General features: G+C 48.5%; 1 protein-coding gene across 4 annotated transcripts in view; it reads left to right on the top strand.

Moving 5' to 3' along the window:
- Slit3 (slit guidance ligand 3) overlaps positions 1-18,903 on the top strand; it is a 587,543-nt gene that overhangs the window by 550,608 nt on the left and 18,032 nt on the right. For all 4 annotated transcript variants that reach the window (XM_021178434.3, XM_029484039.2, XM_085829030.1 and 1 more), the window contains 5 exons: positions 2,870-3,009; positions 6,432-6,525; positions 10,999-11,136; positions 13,409-13,649; positions 15,831-15,961. In XM_021178434.3, the coding sequence (XP_021034093.1) occupies positions 2,870-3,009; positions 6,432-6,525; positions 10,999-11,136; positions 13,409-13,649; positions 15,831-15,961 (744 nt within the window). The remainder of the gene's footprint in view (positions 1-2,869; positions 3,010-6,431; positions 6,526-10,998; positions 11,137-13,408; positions 13,650-15,830; positions 15,962-18,903) is intronic.

The raw sequence follows: 18,903 nt of genomic DNA, 5'->3' as shown, positions 1-18,903 counted from the left end.
CTACAAGACATCTGCCTTCCAACCTCATGCCCTTTGTCCTTAATAATCCACTGGGTCTAATTAGTACTGCACACATGCGCATGGGCAAGGGGCCATCCACTGGACCGTGGGCAGCCTACCAATAGCCATAGCCCAGAAGAAGACTCACCCTCCCCCCAGCAGCCATCAGTCAAGCATAGCTCCTCAACTAGAAATGTACCCTCTCTTGCCCATGCTGGAAGGTTGACTGGCCTGATCTTATGCAGGTCTCGTATAAGTAACCATAACTGCTGTGCATTCATGAGTGGAAGAGCCAAATCATTGGAGAGAGACAGTGTTTTCCAGCACTCGTTACCACCCTCCGGCTCTTATATTTTTTTCTACATCCTCTTCCTTGATGAGCCTTGGAAAAGTTGACGTAAACTATGTCACATTTGAGGCTAAATATTCAGTTATCACTTATACTCCACACTTGACCAAGCAACTTTGATAGTAGCCCTAATCTGCGGATATAAACATAAATATTTAGAGCCATTTGACAACATGTCCCTTTAGCAAAACAACAGTATTAAGTTCTATCCTTGAGCCTACGACTTCCTGAGCCATGGGCTTTGGCCCAGGTGTGCATTGTCCAGCAGGCATTCCCTCCCATGAAGTATTCATCAGCTCCAATCAAAAATTGGCTACACACATAACAGTCATGTCGCTTTTACACCTGTGTCACATCTTGTCTGGAAGATCAGTATTATAGCATGGAACACCCAACACGGGGTAAGCTCATTAAAAAAACTTTTCTCCCTCAGTATCCTACATAGAACCCTCTGGCATTCTGAAATCTAGTCAATAGAGAGAAAGCTTTTCAGTCCGTTCTAGCTTGATCTCTTTATGTCCTACAACCAAAGTGTCAAACAGCAAGTCTTAGAAAATTAAACACTCTGACACAATGCAATCCAAAGATATACCAACCTGATGAGGAGCGACGGTAGGAAAATATTAAAAAGCCTTTACTATTTTAGTTTTAAAACTTCATTAGTATTCACAGTTCTGTATTCAAACCATTATGTTTCCGTAACAGTAGAAAACTGCATGTGTGCAGTAAAAATACTGCAAATTCATAACATACAATCGTCTCCAATCTGTGCAAAGGTGTTTCTGCACCGTGGTGTGACAGCATATACGGAGCAAAGGGTACATGCATGCTCAGAACCGAAGCTGCAGAGGAGTCTTGTGATGTGGCACGAGCAAGCACAGCCAGAAACACCTGGGATCCATTATGCATTTGATTTTTAATTAAATGCTGGACTGTGTTCAGAAACCTTTGACTGTTGCCAGAATTTTCACAATCCCTACATTCAGTTGCAGGATCCCATAAGGGGGTCACAATCTACCTTTTAAAAGCTTCATCTTAAGAGCCCCTTCAAGGAACCTGATAAGGACAGAGGAGAGTTTGACATCCTCCCCACCCTCTCTCCAGCCATTAGCAGCATCTACTCTGTTGACCAGCCATCCTGTCTGTCACCCCTGCCAGGCAATCCCAAGACCCCAGAAAACCCAAGGAATTAGATTTGGGGGGAAGCTAACGCCATTGTTTAAGGCCTTTGAGTACCTGCCCCTGTGTAGCTATAAAGAACTGGCCCTTTTCATGATGTCCTGGGTCCATAAGAGAAAGGGGAATAAGACGATGTTTTCTCTGCCCTACATGAGCTCAACCTCAGAAGTCTGTAGACTTTTGTAGAAAATGTGATAGAATTTTTGAGTTGTAAGTAAACAGGTAAATTAGTGTTCTAGGCCCATGAAATTGGCTTTCTCTTAGCTTAGTTTGCTTTTTAATCCACTTGCACAATCAGAGTCATCTCTAGGTAGAGGCCTGGACTTCAGGTCTACAGCTGGAGCATTTTCATGGACACCCCTAACTCTGCCCCTCACTCTCTGACCAGAACTTGGGTCCTGAAAGAGGGAGCTTCATAGAAGCCTGTCATCAGACACTGGCTCCCTCCACCCCTCAGCACGTCCTAGCCCCTGGCTGCTTCAATGCTGCCCAGGCCTTGTCTGTGTTTTAACCTTGCATAGCCACTTCTAGGAGTAAGGTCTGGCAGGGATAGTGTGGGGAGAGGTAATCTCCAACAGAGTTACCATAGCAGAGGCAAAAGCAAGCAACACACCTGCTGATGGATGTCCTTTGAGATAAGTGCACAAAGGGTCCTCAGACTTGGCAGGAGAGAGATCCTCCCACTTCATCTGCTCAGACACTGGAGGCCGGGACCTGACAGGGATAGCAATAGTGGAGACAGTTATGGTGGGGTTTTTTCCCTAGAACTAAGTGACTTCCCATTGCTGTGTGTCCTCCGCTTGTTTTCTACCTTCATTAAATCTCATAACTACCCAAAGTCAGAGATCTAGAAAGTGCCAGCACAGAATGCATTCCCGAGTTGCCTAGTTATCTTGACAGAGATGCCCTGTTTACCCTTCAGAATAGAAAGTCTGCCTTAGAATGAAATATTATTGCAGGGGAAGGAGGCTGCTTTTCTGGCCCTCTCCATCTACCCCACAGAGGAGTTGGTTGAAACGGGGGGGGATGGGGGTGGGGTCAAAAACACTTGCAGGGATTTAAGCCATGTCCAGGAAAACTACTTCGAGCTTTGAGGGAAGTGTAGGGGCCTTGTTGGTGCAAAGCAACAGACAAGGTAGAGAACGTTGAGCGACAGTAGCTAGACAAAATGACCTTGTAGGTTCCTAAGTGTCTTCCTCCTTGGGTCCCCAAGGTCTCAGTGGCCAATGTGTCTCAGACCTCCAGCCACAAGAGAGACCTGACAAACTGTGTTTTCTACCCCCCCTTTCTGCCTGTTCCCTGACCCTGGAACCCCTCCCTTCTACATACGGCCCCCTAAAGCTGCTCCTGCCCCCTGGGCTTTGAGGGACAGCGGTGTGAGATCAACCCAGATGACTGTGAGGATAACGACTGTGAAAACAGTGCCACCTGTGTAGATGGGATCAACAACTACGCATGCCTGTGCCCACCGAACTACACAGGTACGGACATTGAGGGGCGAGCCCCATGTTGGGGTGTTTTTTGAGGTCAAGGGTAAGCATTGAGAGGATGCAATTTTCTTATGATATCCTGGTAGGAGGAAGAACCCCCAGCTCCTCTCCAAGAGAGGGCTCCCCAATACCCTCTGTGTTGCTTGTCCCTCCCCTCCATCTTCACCCTGTCCCGAGGAAACCTCTAATTCCTCACCACTTTAGAATGTACTCACGAGTCTCTCATCGGTCTGTGTGGCTCTTACCTCCACCCCCATCATTAGGAGCCACACATGTTTGAGGCTGTGCAGAGAGATGCTTTTACTCTTGGTGTCTGGATCTGGAAATGTGCCTTCCAGACACTCTACTAGGAACTGGGGATGCAAAACTGAACAAGACCCAGCTCCTTCTCATAAGAGGCTTAAAGGTCAGGCCAAAAAACACGAGCATCAGGGGAAGAAGTCTGGGGTGGTGGGAGACCATAGTGGTCCCCACTGGTGAATATACAGAAGGCTCCCATCCCATGGGAAGGAATCCTCAAGAATCTCTTCAAAGCCCAGTGCCTCTGTTACCTACATCCACAACCCCTCCTGAGTATAGTTAAATATACCATTAGCTAGGGAAGCAAAATGTCACCAAGTGATGTAGGCAGCCTGCTTTGTGACGAAGTCAACCTGAAGTGGCATGACCCAGACTGCACCTCCATGAACTCTTGGAAAGGTCAACCCATAAAAACAGTAATAAGTGTAAAAGCTTGAGAAACACTGCATACAGTAATGACCATCTTCTTGGGGCTGAGAACCAAACTGACAGGGTAGAGCTGTGAACATTCCTGCTTTGAGGAGTGCTGTTTGTGTTCATTCCCAATGTGTTTGATCTCTTCTTCCCCCGCCCCACAAAACCTCACGTTACAGACCTAGCCATCCATAACGTCATTTGGAAATCCAAACCTAAGGCAAGGAGAAATACGATGCTTCTATTAGGGATTCCCTGCCATGGTCCACAGAGCCCAGCTCTTCTGTGAAGTGGAGCAGGAGGCGGGAAGTACACATGGTGTCCTGAAGCAGTCGTCATGCCTGCAGAGGAGGAAGGGCAGAGAAACCCTGTCTTAAAAAATAAAATAAAATAAACAAACAAAAAAAAAAGAATATGTTCAGTGCCAAAATAGAATCACAAACCACAATGCCCGAGGCTAAGGAGAGGGTAAAGAGGCTCAAACTGCCACACTTTAACAACTTTCCAGCATACAGATGGTCAGCTGAGATGTGCCCTGTGCCCTGTGCCCCATGGGGCCCCGCCTGCTATCTGCAGGTCACTGGACTATACTGCAGATATGTTGCAGTTTGCACCTGAGCGGGGAAGGTTTACGGTTTCTGTCTCAAAACACATCCACATCCCAAGCAGACGCTTGTCTATTCCCGAGTTTCTGCAGGGGACTAGGAAAAGGAAGAGACCTCCCAAGAACACAGTGCCTCTCCCTAGGCAAATGTAGAGACGTGCAGCTCAGGACAAATCAGGGCAGAGCAGGGGTCAGCCATGCCCCATCACAGCAGAGACCGGCCTCTGAGGCTGGGCCTCACACAGTCACTGCCCAGCCACCTTCATACTTCCTGTCCCGCTCAGCCTCCTCTCTGCTCCTGACCCCAACCCCCTATCCTTCTGGAAAGACCATCCATAGTCAGACATTTTCCTCTCTTATATCACCTTCTACTTGGCTTTTTCAAAATTAAAATCCAATCTGAGCAGTTAAAAACACTGTCTGCTCTTTCAGAGGACCTGGGTTCGAGTCCCACCACCCACCTGGAAGCTCACACTGTAACTCCAGCCCTGGGGGATCTGATGCCCTACACTGACCTCTGCAGATACTAGGCATACATGTGGTCACAGACATACATTCAGGCAAAACTCTTATATGCATAAATATAAAAACAAGTACATTTTTTAGGGAAAGTTAAATAAAATCCTTGCTTTAAACTCATTCACTGCTCCATGACACAGTCCTGTCTCCTCCCCGTTTCTACATTCCCAAACACACATGTATTGGATTTTTCCACACGTTCCATCCCTCCGTATTTATGACATATTAGGCATTTTTGGCAGCACTGTGAACTTCAATGGTGGCATATACCTGGAGATCAGAACTGCAGGTTCCTTTATTTCCCTCTCTGAACCATGCAAAGGGCTTTCTGTTTTTTTTTTTTTTAAATTGGATATTTTCTTTATTTACATTTCAAATGTTATCCCCTTTCCCGGTTCTTCCACCCCTGAAACTCCCTATCTCATCCTCCCTCCCCCTGCTTCTATGAAGGTGTTCCCCCACCCAACCACCCACCCACTCCCGCTTCCCTGCCCTTGAATTCCCCTACACTGGGGCATAGAGTCTTCACAGGACCAAAGGCCTCTCCTCTCATTGATGCCCAACAAGGCTATCCTCTGCTACATATGCAGCTGGAGCCATTGGTCCCACCATGTGTACTCCTTGGTTGGTGGTTTAGTCCCTGGGAGCTCTGGAGGGGGGGGCGGGGTTCTGGTTGGTTGATATTGTTGTTCTTCCTATGGGGTTGCAAACTCCTTCAGCTCCTTCAGTCCTTTCTCTAACTCCTTCATTGGAAACCCCTTGCTCAGCCCAATGGTTGGCTGCAAGCATTCACCTCTGTATTTGTCAGGCTCTAGCAGAGCCTCTCAGGAGACAGCTATATGACAGGCCCCTGTCAACATGCACTTCTTGGCATCCACAATACTGTCTACATTTGGTGTCTATATATGGCCTAGATCCCCCTAGGTGGGGCAGTCTCTAGATGGTCTTTCCTTCAGTCTCTGCTCTACCCTTTGTCTTTGTATTTGCTTGCTTCTATATTTTGTTTCCTGCAAAGGGCTTTCTTGCCCATAGCAGATATAGCATGCCTGGCCCATTTCCCCTGGAAGCTTCCCCTGGCCTCCTCAGCAGGGTTGTAGATCCCCCTCTGCATCCACAGTTTACCCTCCCATTTACAACGCTGAATAGTAACTGCCTACCTGGCCGCAGATAATGCTCACTAAGCAATGAGAAGGTAAGAACTGGCCATTGCTGTGTTCCCAGCACCTGGTACAGTGCCTCCAGTGCAGACAGACGATACTCATACTCAGTACACAGTGGGTGAGAGAAGGAGGGGACAAGCACAACCCAAAGTCAGGGTCTGCCCTGTGCTTCCGCTGCAACAACTCCAGGAACAGCCAGATGGTGCTGACTGTCCAAGAGAGACTCCAGGGACCTTCTCATTGTCTCTCTAGGGAAACTGAGTCAAGAGTGCCATAGAAAGGATAAACTAAGAAAAGAATGTAGGATTCCTGGTGTCCGTGACTTACGACCTAGGGTGGGTCAAATCCAACCCTGTGGCCTTGGCGATGCCCAGTATCCTCGCTGATGCCTGACTTCTCTTCCCTGTGACCTCCAGGGGAGCTGTGTGATGAGGTGATTGACTACTGTGTGCCCGAGATGAACCTCTGTCAGCACGAGGCCAAGTGCATCTCCCTGGACAAAGGATTCAGGTAAGGCCCGGCTTCATGCTCTGGCAGAGAGCCCTGAGGACTCTCCCTCCAACAGCCTGGGTTTGAGGCCCTGAGTCAGGTAGTGTCTGTCCCCATTTCCCTGCACAACCAGTCACCCGTCTTCCTCGCTCCTGTACTCACACGAGTCTCTATCTCTGACCCAGGCCTGCTCATATTTCCCCAAGTTGCTTTTATCTTTTACAGTTTCTTCCTCTCTGGATTCTTCTAGTGATAGAAAAGGATGAAGAGGTGGATATGTCTTCTCTTCCTCTTCCTCTTCCTCTTCCCCTCCCTTTGCCCTCTCATTCTCTTTTCCTACCTTCTCCTCTCTTTCTTAGCATCTCTCTCCTTTCCAGAGCTGAAACAAGGCATCCGCAGAAGGAACCATCAGAGGTAGCTCCCCAATGTATAGCCTTCCTGGTAGTCCCTGCTTCCCCATGGCCACAGAAAGTTTGCTAGACTATGGCAGCTGTGGGAGGGAGGAGATGGGACCAGGAGTCCTGACTCAGTTCAGCAACACTGCCCTGGGTGAAGCTGTCTCCTCCATCACCAACAGCAACAGAGGACCACGTGAGCAATTTCCAGTTAGGAGGAGGCAGCCCAGGAAGCACACCCAGTTCCTGAGCGAATGTATCTTACCATATGTCGTCTCTTTCTTTCTCTGTGTGTGTGCACATGTGTGTGTGGGTGCACTCAGCAGCTTGGCATGTGTGCAGGCCACACGTTGATGTGGATTGTTGGCAGAGGATTTCTCACTAAGCCTGAAGTTTGCGGCGCCGTGGCTGGCTTTTATGTGGGTTCTGGGGGATGTAAACTTGGGTCCTCAGACTTACACAGCAAGGGTTTTACCCACTGAGCCACCTCCCCCAGATCTTTCCTGTCCTTTTCTGTGGGGACATCATGGGCTCATTGCTCATCTCTAAGGTAATTATTGGAAGAGGTGTGAGGCCTGTGGCTTTGCCAAGATAAAAGAAACCACAGCTTCTCTGTGTGCCACCCCATTCACGTCTACCTGTCTGCTTGTGCCTCGCTGAGATATGCTAGGCAGGAGTTTCAGGAGATGTGGTCACCTGAGCACAACCCCCAGACTCCCACCACCCCAGGATCCAACATCAATTGAAAGCTTCTATTTACTAAATACAAGGCTATGTACTGCAGATGCACAAAACTGTGTGACGTGCAAACTGGAAAGAAGATATGTGCAAAATTCAAACTCAGACCCAAAGCAGAGATGCCCAGACTGTCAGGCAAAGGGTTTCAGTGTGCTAGGAGGGAACAGTGAGAGGTGACTAGCCCTCAGCTATACGAATGGGGAGACAAATATTCAAGATCAATTAAACAGTGAACCTAGAGGTCAGTGGTTTTGAAACTGGTCAGGGTGGGTGTGGACACAGAGAGGTAGAGATGCTAGATTTCTGTCCTCTGACGCTTGCTCTGAAAACCTCACCCTGGACTATAATCAAGGGCCCTTGCATCTGGGACAAGATAGGAAAGAAAGGAACCAGCCAAGCTTTCCTTGAGTCATCTTACTTATATGTCCTGTCTCCCAGGAGACAGTGTTTCAGAAAGTCTGGAAGCCAAATCAGTAACTGTAGTGTTTATAATCAAATATATTCAAAACAATAATCTATTCTCCCAATGAGGCATTTTATTATTGTGTCTCCCTCCTGATATCAAACACCTGATGTCCCACAGCCTAGAGGGATACTAATAAGAGGCAGTGATGCATTCAGGGTGACCTTTGCTGATCCTTGGAGACACTTTAATGAGGTCTCAGTGTTAGGCAGATCTGCTCAGAGGCCCTGAAAATAATAACGAAGACTTGTGTACGATGAGAACTCCATGCAGTACCTACTCTCAGGAGCACGTCAAGGTTCCACCGGAGAAACCAGGGTCCTCCCAGTGAATACCCAGTGACACACACCCAGCTGCCAGGGAACCAAGAGAGAACCAAGAAGGGTTTGCAAGTCAATCCAGGTCTGGCTGATTTCTCAGCTAAATCCAGATACTCCAGCTGTCCCTGGCCCAGGGTCACTAGATCCAACACAGACTTTACACATTGTCAACATAGCAGATACAGCAAAGTGTTTGAAAAACAGAAAGAATTGAAGTGGCTCTACCTGCTGCCTCTGTAATCCAAGAAGTGTTGTATAGACCCTGCTATAGGGAGTAAGGTCCTGAAACCAACATTTCATGGAAATGTGTGAAGAATGTAGTGGCAAGTCCCGCCCAGGCTCCCTGAGTCAGAGGCTCATTTTTTGCTTTTTTGTTTGTTTCTTTGTTTGTAACCTGTTTCACTGTGTAGCCCTGGCAGTCTTGGAGCTCACTCTCTAGACCAGGATGTCCTGGAACTCAGAGATCCACCTGCTGGGATTAAAAGTGTATGCCACCACCACCTGGGTACATTTTTTCTCTTAAATAGCAAAGTCTTTAGGTGTTTCGTTTCATCATGAATACCTGAGAAGAAGGCCATGCTGATAGAATTCTGTAGACACTTCTGCCTTCAGGCCTCCACCACTGAGTTTGGAAGAGAGGGTAGCTTCCCTACCCATTGTTTGCCTTGGACTTCATGCTTTAGAAAGTTTATTTTTGTCCTGTTAAGTGTTGGGTGGGGGTGTTTGCACATTGGAGAAGGTTGGTTAATTCCAGGCACTCTCCAGGGCTCTTTTGGATGCAGGTACTGCAAACTCAGGTGCCTGCCAAGGCTGGGGCGTTCAGTTTCGTTTTTATATGTATTTTTTAGATCATTTACAAAGTAATGGGCTTCCTTTCAACATCCTTATGCATACACACCCATCACTGTGCCCTGACCACATTCACCCTTCCCATCCTCCTCTGCCCCTCTGCCAGGCCCAGTTTTATCAGCAACTGAAGTATCGAAACAAAACATATTCCCATTCTCAGCTTTCTAGTTTGCTCCTTTAGGAAAATGGCTGACGTTATGGTGGTAGACATTTCTTAATTTTTTTAAAGATTTATTTTTATCTTATGTATGCATATATATGTGTACACACACACACACACACACACATATTCTGATGGAACGGTTTCTACAGGGTTACCATATCCTTTCCATTATCTTCCCTAGCTGTCCTACCTAGCTCTGGGGCAGTGCTGGGGTTCTACCCAACTCTATCTACAGTGAAGGAGGGATGGGAAATCCCTTTAGGTTTATTTTGGTTGGTTGGTCTTCTTCTTTCTTCTTTCTTCTTTCTTCTTCTTCTTCTTTTCTTCCTTCTTCCTTCTTTCTTCTTTCTTCTTTCTTTCTTCTTTCTTCTTTCTTCTTTCTTCTTTCTTCTTTCTTCTTCCTCTTCCTCCTCCTCCTCCTCCTCCTCCTCCTCCTCCTTCTTCTTGTCAGGTCCTGAGGGTGCAAGCTAAGAATTCAGAGCTCTTGTTTGCCCTGAACTCCCTGCCTATGCCCTCTTGCCCTTGGGCTTGGATAGGTGGCATTGTGACTTTTACTCTGCCCAGAAGAATTGAGCTGATGGGCCAGAGAGGTGCACTGGCTTTGCAGGAGGGAGAGGGGCCAGTGAACACTGTGTCCATGTATGTTTGTAAGGGTGACTTAGCTCTGGGCACTCTCAGGTCTGTTTCTGTGCAGGAATTTCTGTTTTGTGTTACCTCAAATAGATGAGCCGCAGACTCACATTCTGTCTACATATAGCCTTAGTTTTGGTGATAGCCAAGTATGGAAGGGCTGTAGACCCAGGGCTCTCTAGGGAGGTCTGGGCCAGTGGGACTGGGGCCTGAGTGAGGACAGCTGCTTCCATCCTGTCCTCTGGGAAACAGTAGCTTTTCAACCTTGCTATCTTAGCTTGAATGTCTGAACAAGCAATAAAACAAAGGCAAGGGTAGCACCAATGCCATCTTTTCCTTCATCCTCATTGCTATCATCTGGATATCTCACTGTCTGACTTTACACGATGTTCACTGCACTCCAGAGTAGTGGAGGTTGTTGAGAAGCCGTGGCTTTGAGAGAATATGGAAGAAAGAGAAGCCATGAGTGCCAATACACCTAGAATAGCATCTGACACACGAGACGTAACTGTCACTCCTGTCACTCGATGAGGCTTTGGGGAGGTGGCTTGAGTGCTTTCTGAGTGCTGCTTTGGATAGGGCCCTCTCCCCTGCAGGCTGCTAAGGATCTGATGAGATGGTCCTTGAAGATGCTCAGGTGGGTGTCTGACACTAAGGACACCTGGGATGTCAACTCTAGGTAGAAGGAACCAAATCTGACCCAATTGCTGTGGGATTCATCTCATGCTCCCAGCATGGTTCTGAAAACAGAACTTGTCTCATCCCCTACATTACTCTGGGAGCAAAGGCCATGGACCACAAGTGGAGCCCAGTAGCCAAGGGTGGCCTAGTGAACCCTTAAGGAACTAGAAAGGGAGGTTTGGCAAGGGAAGGCACAAGAGCACCTGCAAGCAAGCTGGCAGGCCCTGGGCTAGCTTCTCTTTGCCTGTGTTCCAGGTGCGAATGTGTCCCTGGCTACAGTGGAAAGCTGTGTGAGACAGACAACGATGACTGTGTAGCTCACAAGTGTCGCCATGGAGCCCAGTGTGTGGACGAGGTCAATGGCTACACATGCATCTGCCCCCAGGGCTTCAGGTACAACAGAGGAGCACCTCAGAAGGAAGGTAGCGTGGTCTAGATGGAAGGCAGAGGCAGGGTTGCAGGCCTCCCTGCAGCTAGTCAGGGCAGCTCGATGCAGAAGTTGGGCTTGAGTCCAAGCTCACAGTGTCACATGTGCACCATTCTACCTAATGCAGGATGCCACCATCTTGGAGTCTAGCTTGTGGGTACTTGGAGGCTAACAATGGTGTGGCATCTTAATGGCAGGAAAGATGTAAGAACTGATTGTAGCTCCATGCTTATTGAGCCTATGAGCCCAAGTTCAGTCCCTAGCACCAAATAATAGAAGACAATGAAAAATGGCGGTGACACAGTAGAGCATCTGGGATCGGCTTCTGGAATTGGTGCTAGAAGAAAGAAAGGTCAAATCAGAGGCACTGGGCACTTGGTTAGATGTCAGTGGGGCACATAGAAGTCACCTAGGCTCCAGTTTCCCCTCAACCTGGACTGGAAGGGTTAAGCATGGGGTTGGAGGAAACTGGGGAGCAGGGATCATACTTAAAGGGCACTCAGACAGAAATCAGTACACGATAGATACCATGAATATGAAATATGCAGATTAACTCTGACATAGACTCCCTCCAAGAGAGTGAGCCAAGAAAGAGCTGTGAGTTCTCCCTAGCTCTCAGTGAACCTACAGAGACAGTTCAACAGTGGTAAGAGCAGGCACAGGCTGGAGAGATGGCTCAGCACAGCAGTTAAGAGTACTAGCTGCTTTTCCAGAGGACCTGAGTTCAATTCCCAGCACCCACATGGCAGCTTACAACTGTCTGTAGCTCCAGTTCCAGGGGATACAACACCGTCACACAGACATACATGCAGGTAAAACACTGATGCATGTTAAATTAAGATAAAATAAAGTAAAATAAAAAAGCTAGGTGGTAGTGATGGACACCTTACCAGCACTTGGAAGGCAGAGGCAGGTGGATCTCTGGGAGTTCAAGGCTAACCTGGTCTATAAAATGAGTTACGGGACAGCCAAGGTTATTACACAGAGAAATCCCTGTCTCAGGAGAAAAAAAGTCACATTGGCTTTGTGGTTAATAGGTTAATAGCACTCACTGCTCTTACAGACGATCAAGTTCCGTTCACAGCACCTACATCAGGTCGTTCACAACCACCTATATCTCCAGCTCTGCAGACGATCAAGTTCCGTTCACAGCACCTACATCAGGTCGTCCACAACCACCTATATCTCCAGCTCTGCAGACGATCGAGTTCCGTTCACAGCACCTACATCAGGTCGTCCACAACCACCTATATCTCCAGCTCTGGAGGAATCCAACCCCTCTGGCCTCTGCGGGCACAGGCACTCATGTGCACATATGCACACACAGACACACACGTAATTCAAAATTATTTTTTAAATAAATCGTTTTCAACAGAAGAGTCACATGGTAGCTCAGCTACAGTGTTCTCTCCATCTCCAGAGCTCCTTGCGCCCTACAGAATTCTAACCCCGACGCCATCAACAACTCAACTTCCACCACCTCCAACCCCAACACTGTCAACAACTCCCCACCCCCTCCCTGTAGCACTGACCGTCCCATTCCACCGTCTGGCTCTGTGAACCAGCTTCTCCAGGTACCTCATGTGAATAGTCAGGCAGTGCTAGCCCCTCTCACCGAGCACAGCACTCTCAAGGTCCATCCATGTGGTTGTAGGTATCAAAGCTCCTTCTTTGGTAAGGCAGAATCCCCCTGCTGGCCAGCTGTGCCATGTTCTGTTTATTCATTCAACTGTACAGACTCACCTCCGTCCAGTCTGATGACTCTGAACTCTTCACGCTAGTCTGACTCATTAATTTTTTGTTTTTACATTTATTCACTTATTTATTTATTCATTTACTTATTTATTTATTTACTGTATGTACATGCACACTTATACAAACATACACACACACACACACTAACACACACACTTACACCACACTACTCTTATAGAAATCAGAGGACAGTTTGTGGGAGTCAGTCAGTTCTCTCCTATCATGGGGACCAGGAATCAGACTCAGGTCATAGGCAGCAAGCACCTTTACCCACTGAGCCAAGCTGTCTGCTCTGACTCATTTTGGGGGTGGGGGGGTGAAGGAGAGGAGAAGAGCAGGGGAGGGGAGAGAAAGAAAAACTGAGAGAGAAACTTAAAGAAAGGGACTTGCTCCAGTTAAGAGGCAAGGATGGAACTTCCCACTACAGCTCTCCTCTTTATCGATAACTATGGCTGTCTCCTCTCTCCCATCTCCTCTCTCCAGTGGGCTCTTCTGTGAGCATCCCCCACCCATGGTTCTGCTACAAACCAGCCCCTGCGACCAGTACGAGTGCCAGAACGGGGCGCAGTGCATCGTGGTACAGCAGGAGCCCACTTGCCGCTGTCCCCCAGGCTTTGCTGGACCCAGGTGTGAGAAGCTCATCACTGTGAACTTCGTGGGCAAGGACTCCTATGTGGAACTGGCCTCCGCCAAGGTCCGGCCCCAGGCCAACATCTCCCTGCAGGTATATATGTTCTTCCCCTCCCGACTTGGAAGGAGTGAGGCTCCCTCACAGTACAGCTGGGGTTTCCCAGATCATTAGCAAGCCTGACTCTTTCCAGAATATGAGCTTTGCAGGAGCTGGGCCAGAGTGGTCTATAAGAAGTCCCTGGTAAGTCTCACAGCAGACACCAACTCCTCCCTAACCCATTCATTCCTTAAAAATCACTCCTGCAACTATCATATGCTGGACAATGGATACCCAGTGCTCTGTAAGGCCAAGCAGCAGGGATGATAAGGAAAGAGACGTAGATGCTGAAGGGGCACAAAGGAGACATGCTCCTGGCCTAGAGGGAGGGATCAGAGAAAGCTGGCCAGATGCAAGCAAGAGCTAAGCCAGATCCGAAACTTACGGAGGACTTTGCCTAAATTCTGGGGAATAGGATAAGAGACTGGGGTGACCAAGCAAAGGCATGGGCCAGAGAGGAGCTAGCTAAGAGATCTGCATTTGCAAAGGCATAGAGGCACAGGCAAGCAGGACACAGTCAGGGAGTGGGAAAGAGTTTAGTATGAACCAAGTTGTTTTCTCAACAGCTTAGGCCCAGGGCTGGACAATTAGTAGCCCAGGCATTTGCTGGGTGCTCCGTGACACACACAAGGGCTCTGTGACCCTAGCCAAGTGATTGAATCTGGAGCATCTGTAATTACTCAGCACCTGTAACTATTAATCTGTAATTATCTTGGGCTCCTATACACAGCGGGCCATGCTCCAGACCCTGGGGCTGAAGATGCACAAGAGGATCCTCTCCCTGCAGAGCCTGACCAATGGGCAGGGCTGCACCGTAGGGGTGGATGCTGGCACAGATAGGAAGCCACCACCCTTCCTGCTCTCTTCCTTCCCCACCAGAACAGCCCCCCAGTGTTCCAGACACCCAAATGGGATGTACCTGTGCCCATCCTGTGGAGACTCACCCAGGAGCCAACTGGCCAGCAGGGCAGCTTCTACGAAAGCCTGGCTTCCAGCCTCAGCAGCAATCCTAGAATTCTCACCCAGAATCCCCTGTAGAGCTTTCAAACTATGTTTGCCCACAAAGGCTAGAACTGACTTGCTCTGGGGTGAAGCCCAGACAGTGGTATTGTTCAGATTCCCCCAGTTGGCTCTGAACACATTGCTTGCTTCGTAGGATACACTGATGTGCGCTCTGGTCTTTAGCCTTGGTTTACAACTATTATATGTTTGATACTGAGAGACAGGGGCTTCAAAGGAGGCGGTGCTTTGTTGGATCACATCGTATCCTAGTAGAAGAAGCAGATTAGGACTAGGGCCTTGGATATGCATAGATACAACCAGCCCAGTTTACACACACACACACACACACACACACACACACACACAACCAGCCACAGATCATAAACATTTTAAAGAAAACTGCCACTATACTAAACATGTATGGACACACTGAGCCCCTGCCGATACGCCCAGCCCACAGCCCTCTGGCCATGTGTAGCCAATGATAGCTATGAATATGATCCATACAAAATCAGAAGCTTATTTAAAACTTGAGATGTTTTTATTTGTGAATTCTTTTATAAGCTGATTGCACAGTTCTCCGGCATGAGTTTGTAGATGACAAGGTTATGTCACAGTCTCAAATGGTAGAGCATGACGGTAACCACTACACATGCATGCCAGCTATTACCATAGCGGGTTTTATCCTGTCTCGGGTATCGGCCTTCATCTGGAGCTAATGGAAAGCACATGGGAGGAGCACAGGGCTTCAACATAGATACTCTTCTTTGTAAGGGATGCTCGGGACCTGAGCACCCTGGAGAGGTCAGTGACCCTGATGTCACAGCACACAGTACATGCTCAAAGTGACCCTGATGTCACAGCACACAGCACATGCTCAGTGTGTCCCTGATGTTACAGCACACCGCACATGCTCAATATGACCCTGATGTTACAGCACACAGTACTGCTCAATGCATATTTGTCTAAGCAATTAGCTCAGCTAGCATTTGCTGGAGTATAAACCTGAGACTTGCCTTCTGCACTTGAAAGGCCAGATGGGGACAGAGACATGGATTTGAATTCTAATCTGGTCTGTGCTCCGAGGCAGCCATCTGAAGAGGGTGCTAGGCGCGGGTCAGGTGAGGTTGGAGCTTGGGTAAGTCCTAACCCACACACCCTGATTGCTCTCCCCAGGTGGCGACTGACAAGGACAATGGCATCCTCCTTTACAAGGGAGACAATGACCCCTTGGCACTGGAGCTCTACCAGGGCCACGTGAGGCTGGTGTATGACAGCCTGAGCTCCCCTCCAACCACGGTGTACAGGTAAAGACCTCCCCCTCTTGGCCACAGGATCTGTTCCTACAGAGCAGATACCAGGTGACTCTGGGGCCTCCTGTCCCACACAGACACAGCTCTCACACAGTGGCAGGTGGGAGGGAGAAAGGTGCTACTGGAGACAGAAGCAGGAAAGGAAGGCAGGCCCATGTGGGAGATGACACCTCATTACCATAAGATAAATGGCCAGCTGGCTACTGTGCACGGAGCCAGGTGCTCCAATGGAGATGAGGCTGCTTAATGAGGTGCCCTTTTCAAAATGTCATCCTAATCTTTTATTAGTTTAAGAAAGAAAGCAGGACAATTAGCATGCAATTCAAGGAGAGGAAATTCAAGAGCACCCAGGGAACAGGACTGTGCTTAAATGACTTTCAAACTGTCCTGAAAGACAGTGCTTCCTACACCTGAGTCTCTTTAAGTCACCCTGTAGGTTGGGCGGCTTGCTACAGCTGTAACCAAATACCAGAGGCAACCAACTTAGAAAGCGGGAAGGTTTCTCTTGGCTCACAGTTCTAGGGATTTCAGTCCATGGTCATTTGGCTTCGTTGCTTTGACTTTCTCATCATGGTGGGAAGCATGTATTAGAGTAAGCTCCTCACTTCATGGCAGCTGAAAAGCAAAGAGAGAAGAGGAGCCCGGGGTCTCATCATTCCCTTCAGCCTATGCCCCTCAGTGAGCAGAGGGCTTTCCACATAGACCCTATGTCCTGAAGGTTCCACCACCTCCCAGCAGCACCACAGACTCTGGACCAAGCCTTACACACACAAGCTTTTAGGAGACACCTTAGACAGCAGACTGGAGCATGTAATTTGACATGACTGCTGTGCAGTGGTTCCCTCGTGCGCCACTGTAAGCCGACACTAGGCCTATCACTCTCTCCAGCCTGACCTGAGTGCCACCTCACACAGACAGGCTCACTCATTCTAAATGTTTCCTGCTGTTTAGTAAAGGACGCAGTGAGCATCCCTTATCTGAGATAACCTTCCAGCGTCAGAAACCCCATGGTGCTCACAAGTTTTCAGCATTTAGCCTGTCCTCATCTACAATAAGGTAGAATTGCCCTGCTCAGGCCCAGGCCTCTGTGTCTCCTCTAGCAAATCCAGTTTGAAAAGCCTTGGTTAAAGCCAGTGGTATGAGCTGGTGACAGTAGTGAAGGCCTTTAGTTCCAGTGCTCCACAGGCTAAGAAATGTGTGAGGATCTCTGTGAGTTTGGGGCCAGCCTGGTCTACATAGTGAGTTCCAGAACATCAAGGGCTACCCTGCTTCATAAAAGCTAAATAACCCAACAGCAGTCTGAGCTGGAGGATATAGCTCAGTAGAAGGATGTTTATCTAACTTGCATGCAGCCCCTGAATCCAGTCTTCATATCACACACACACACACACACACACACACACACACACACACACATGCCCACACATGGTAGGATGGGAGATGGAAGCAAGGGAAGAAGGAATCAGTGATTCTGAGAGCAGAGTGTAGTCCCTGAGGTGACGACACCTAGTAATGTGGTAAAAATACAGAAATACACATTTTTTCAGTCCTTATCCCAGAAGAAATGAATCTGAAGCTACCAGGGAGCGGACAACAAATCTGTGTTGAAGGAATCCTTCGGGTGACTCTCATGCATGAGAAGAAGAGGAAAGAAAAGAAAAGACCTTCCTGTGTAGCCCCAGCTGGCCTGAAACTCACTATGTAGACCAGGCTAGCCTTGAACACCCAGAGATCTATCCTCTGCCTCCTCTGCCTCTCTGCCTCTCTGCCTCTCTGCCTCTCTGCCTCTCTGCCTCTCTGCCTCTCTGCCTCTCTGCCTCTCTGCCTCTCTGCCTCTCTGCCTCTCTGCCTCTCTGCCTCTGGAGTACTGGGATTAAAGGCATCTGCCACCAAATCCAGCTTGGTGCATACATTTCAGAAGCAGGGCTTTATGTGTGAGAGTTGGATCTTGAAGGGAGACACTTGCATGCACAGAGAGAACAAGTAGGCGGCTGTGTCAGGACTGTAGCAAAGACAAGAGTACCAACCAGAGCCGAAGGCTCACAGTGGAAGATGGGGAGAGACAAGGCCAGCCTTGGAGAGTAAGACAGAGCAGACACGGGGTCTCCTAACGTCTTTGTTTCTGAAATTGGTGACCTTAGACCAAGTGGGAAGGACAGAAAGTAGCCTGATAAACTGTCCGCACTTGTGTTACTTTGCCAGTTAAAGGAGTTTCTTCCCCTCCCTCCCGGCCTCCTACCTATGGCATTAATGGGCATTTCCTAGGGTGCTGTTGGGTGTGGAACAGTGCTTGACAAATGAGCCATGATGTGGATCTAAAGAATGGAGGGAAGAGGGGTGGGCTTCCAGAAGCAGCTGAGCTTGGTGCAGAGAGAGGAGTCTACTGGAAACACTGTGCTGAGTTAGGGACCAGGAAACCATTGCTACCTCCTGAGGCTGCCACCAGGGAGCTGTATGAATGCATTGTGTCCACTAGGAAGGTGGCATGCCCTTGGAAAGAAGCAAGTGATGGGCCTCCAGGCAGATGACTTGGATTCGCATGTCAACGCTGGTGGCAGAACTACCCTTCAGCCCATGACCATAAGGGGCCCCAGGCTCCAGAAATCCTGCATGAAGAGTGATTTTATAGGACAGCTCATGTATGTTTATATCCACATCATCTAACAGCAATTTTAGTGTGTGTGTGTGTGTGTGTGTGTGTGTGTGTGTGTGTGTGTTTAGTTTTTTGAGATAGGGTTTCTCAGTGTAACCCTGGCTATCCTTGAACTCACTCTGTAAACCGAATTTATAATTCTAGCTTGCCTGTATAAAAGATACACCATCCAGATAGTTTACTTTCAAGCCTAGACTGGGCAAGCTTGGAGCTGTTCTAACTCATTCCCCAGCTATAAAGTCCCTTGTTCCTTGCTGTTTCTCCTGGCCACGTGTTCATGGTC

Source organism: Mus caroli, unplaced genomic scaffold (assembly GCF_978045245.1).
Source record: "Mus caroli unplaced genomic scaffold, Mus_caroli_1 scaffold_13, whole genome shotgun sequence".
Taxonomy (NCBI): Eukaryota; Metazoa; Chordata; class Mammalia; order Rodentia; family Muridae; genus Mus; species Mus caroli.
The sequence above is the reverse complement of the archived record's forward strand: the minus strand, read 5'-3'. Positions and strand labels throughout refer to the sequence as shown.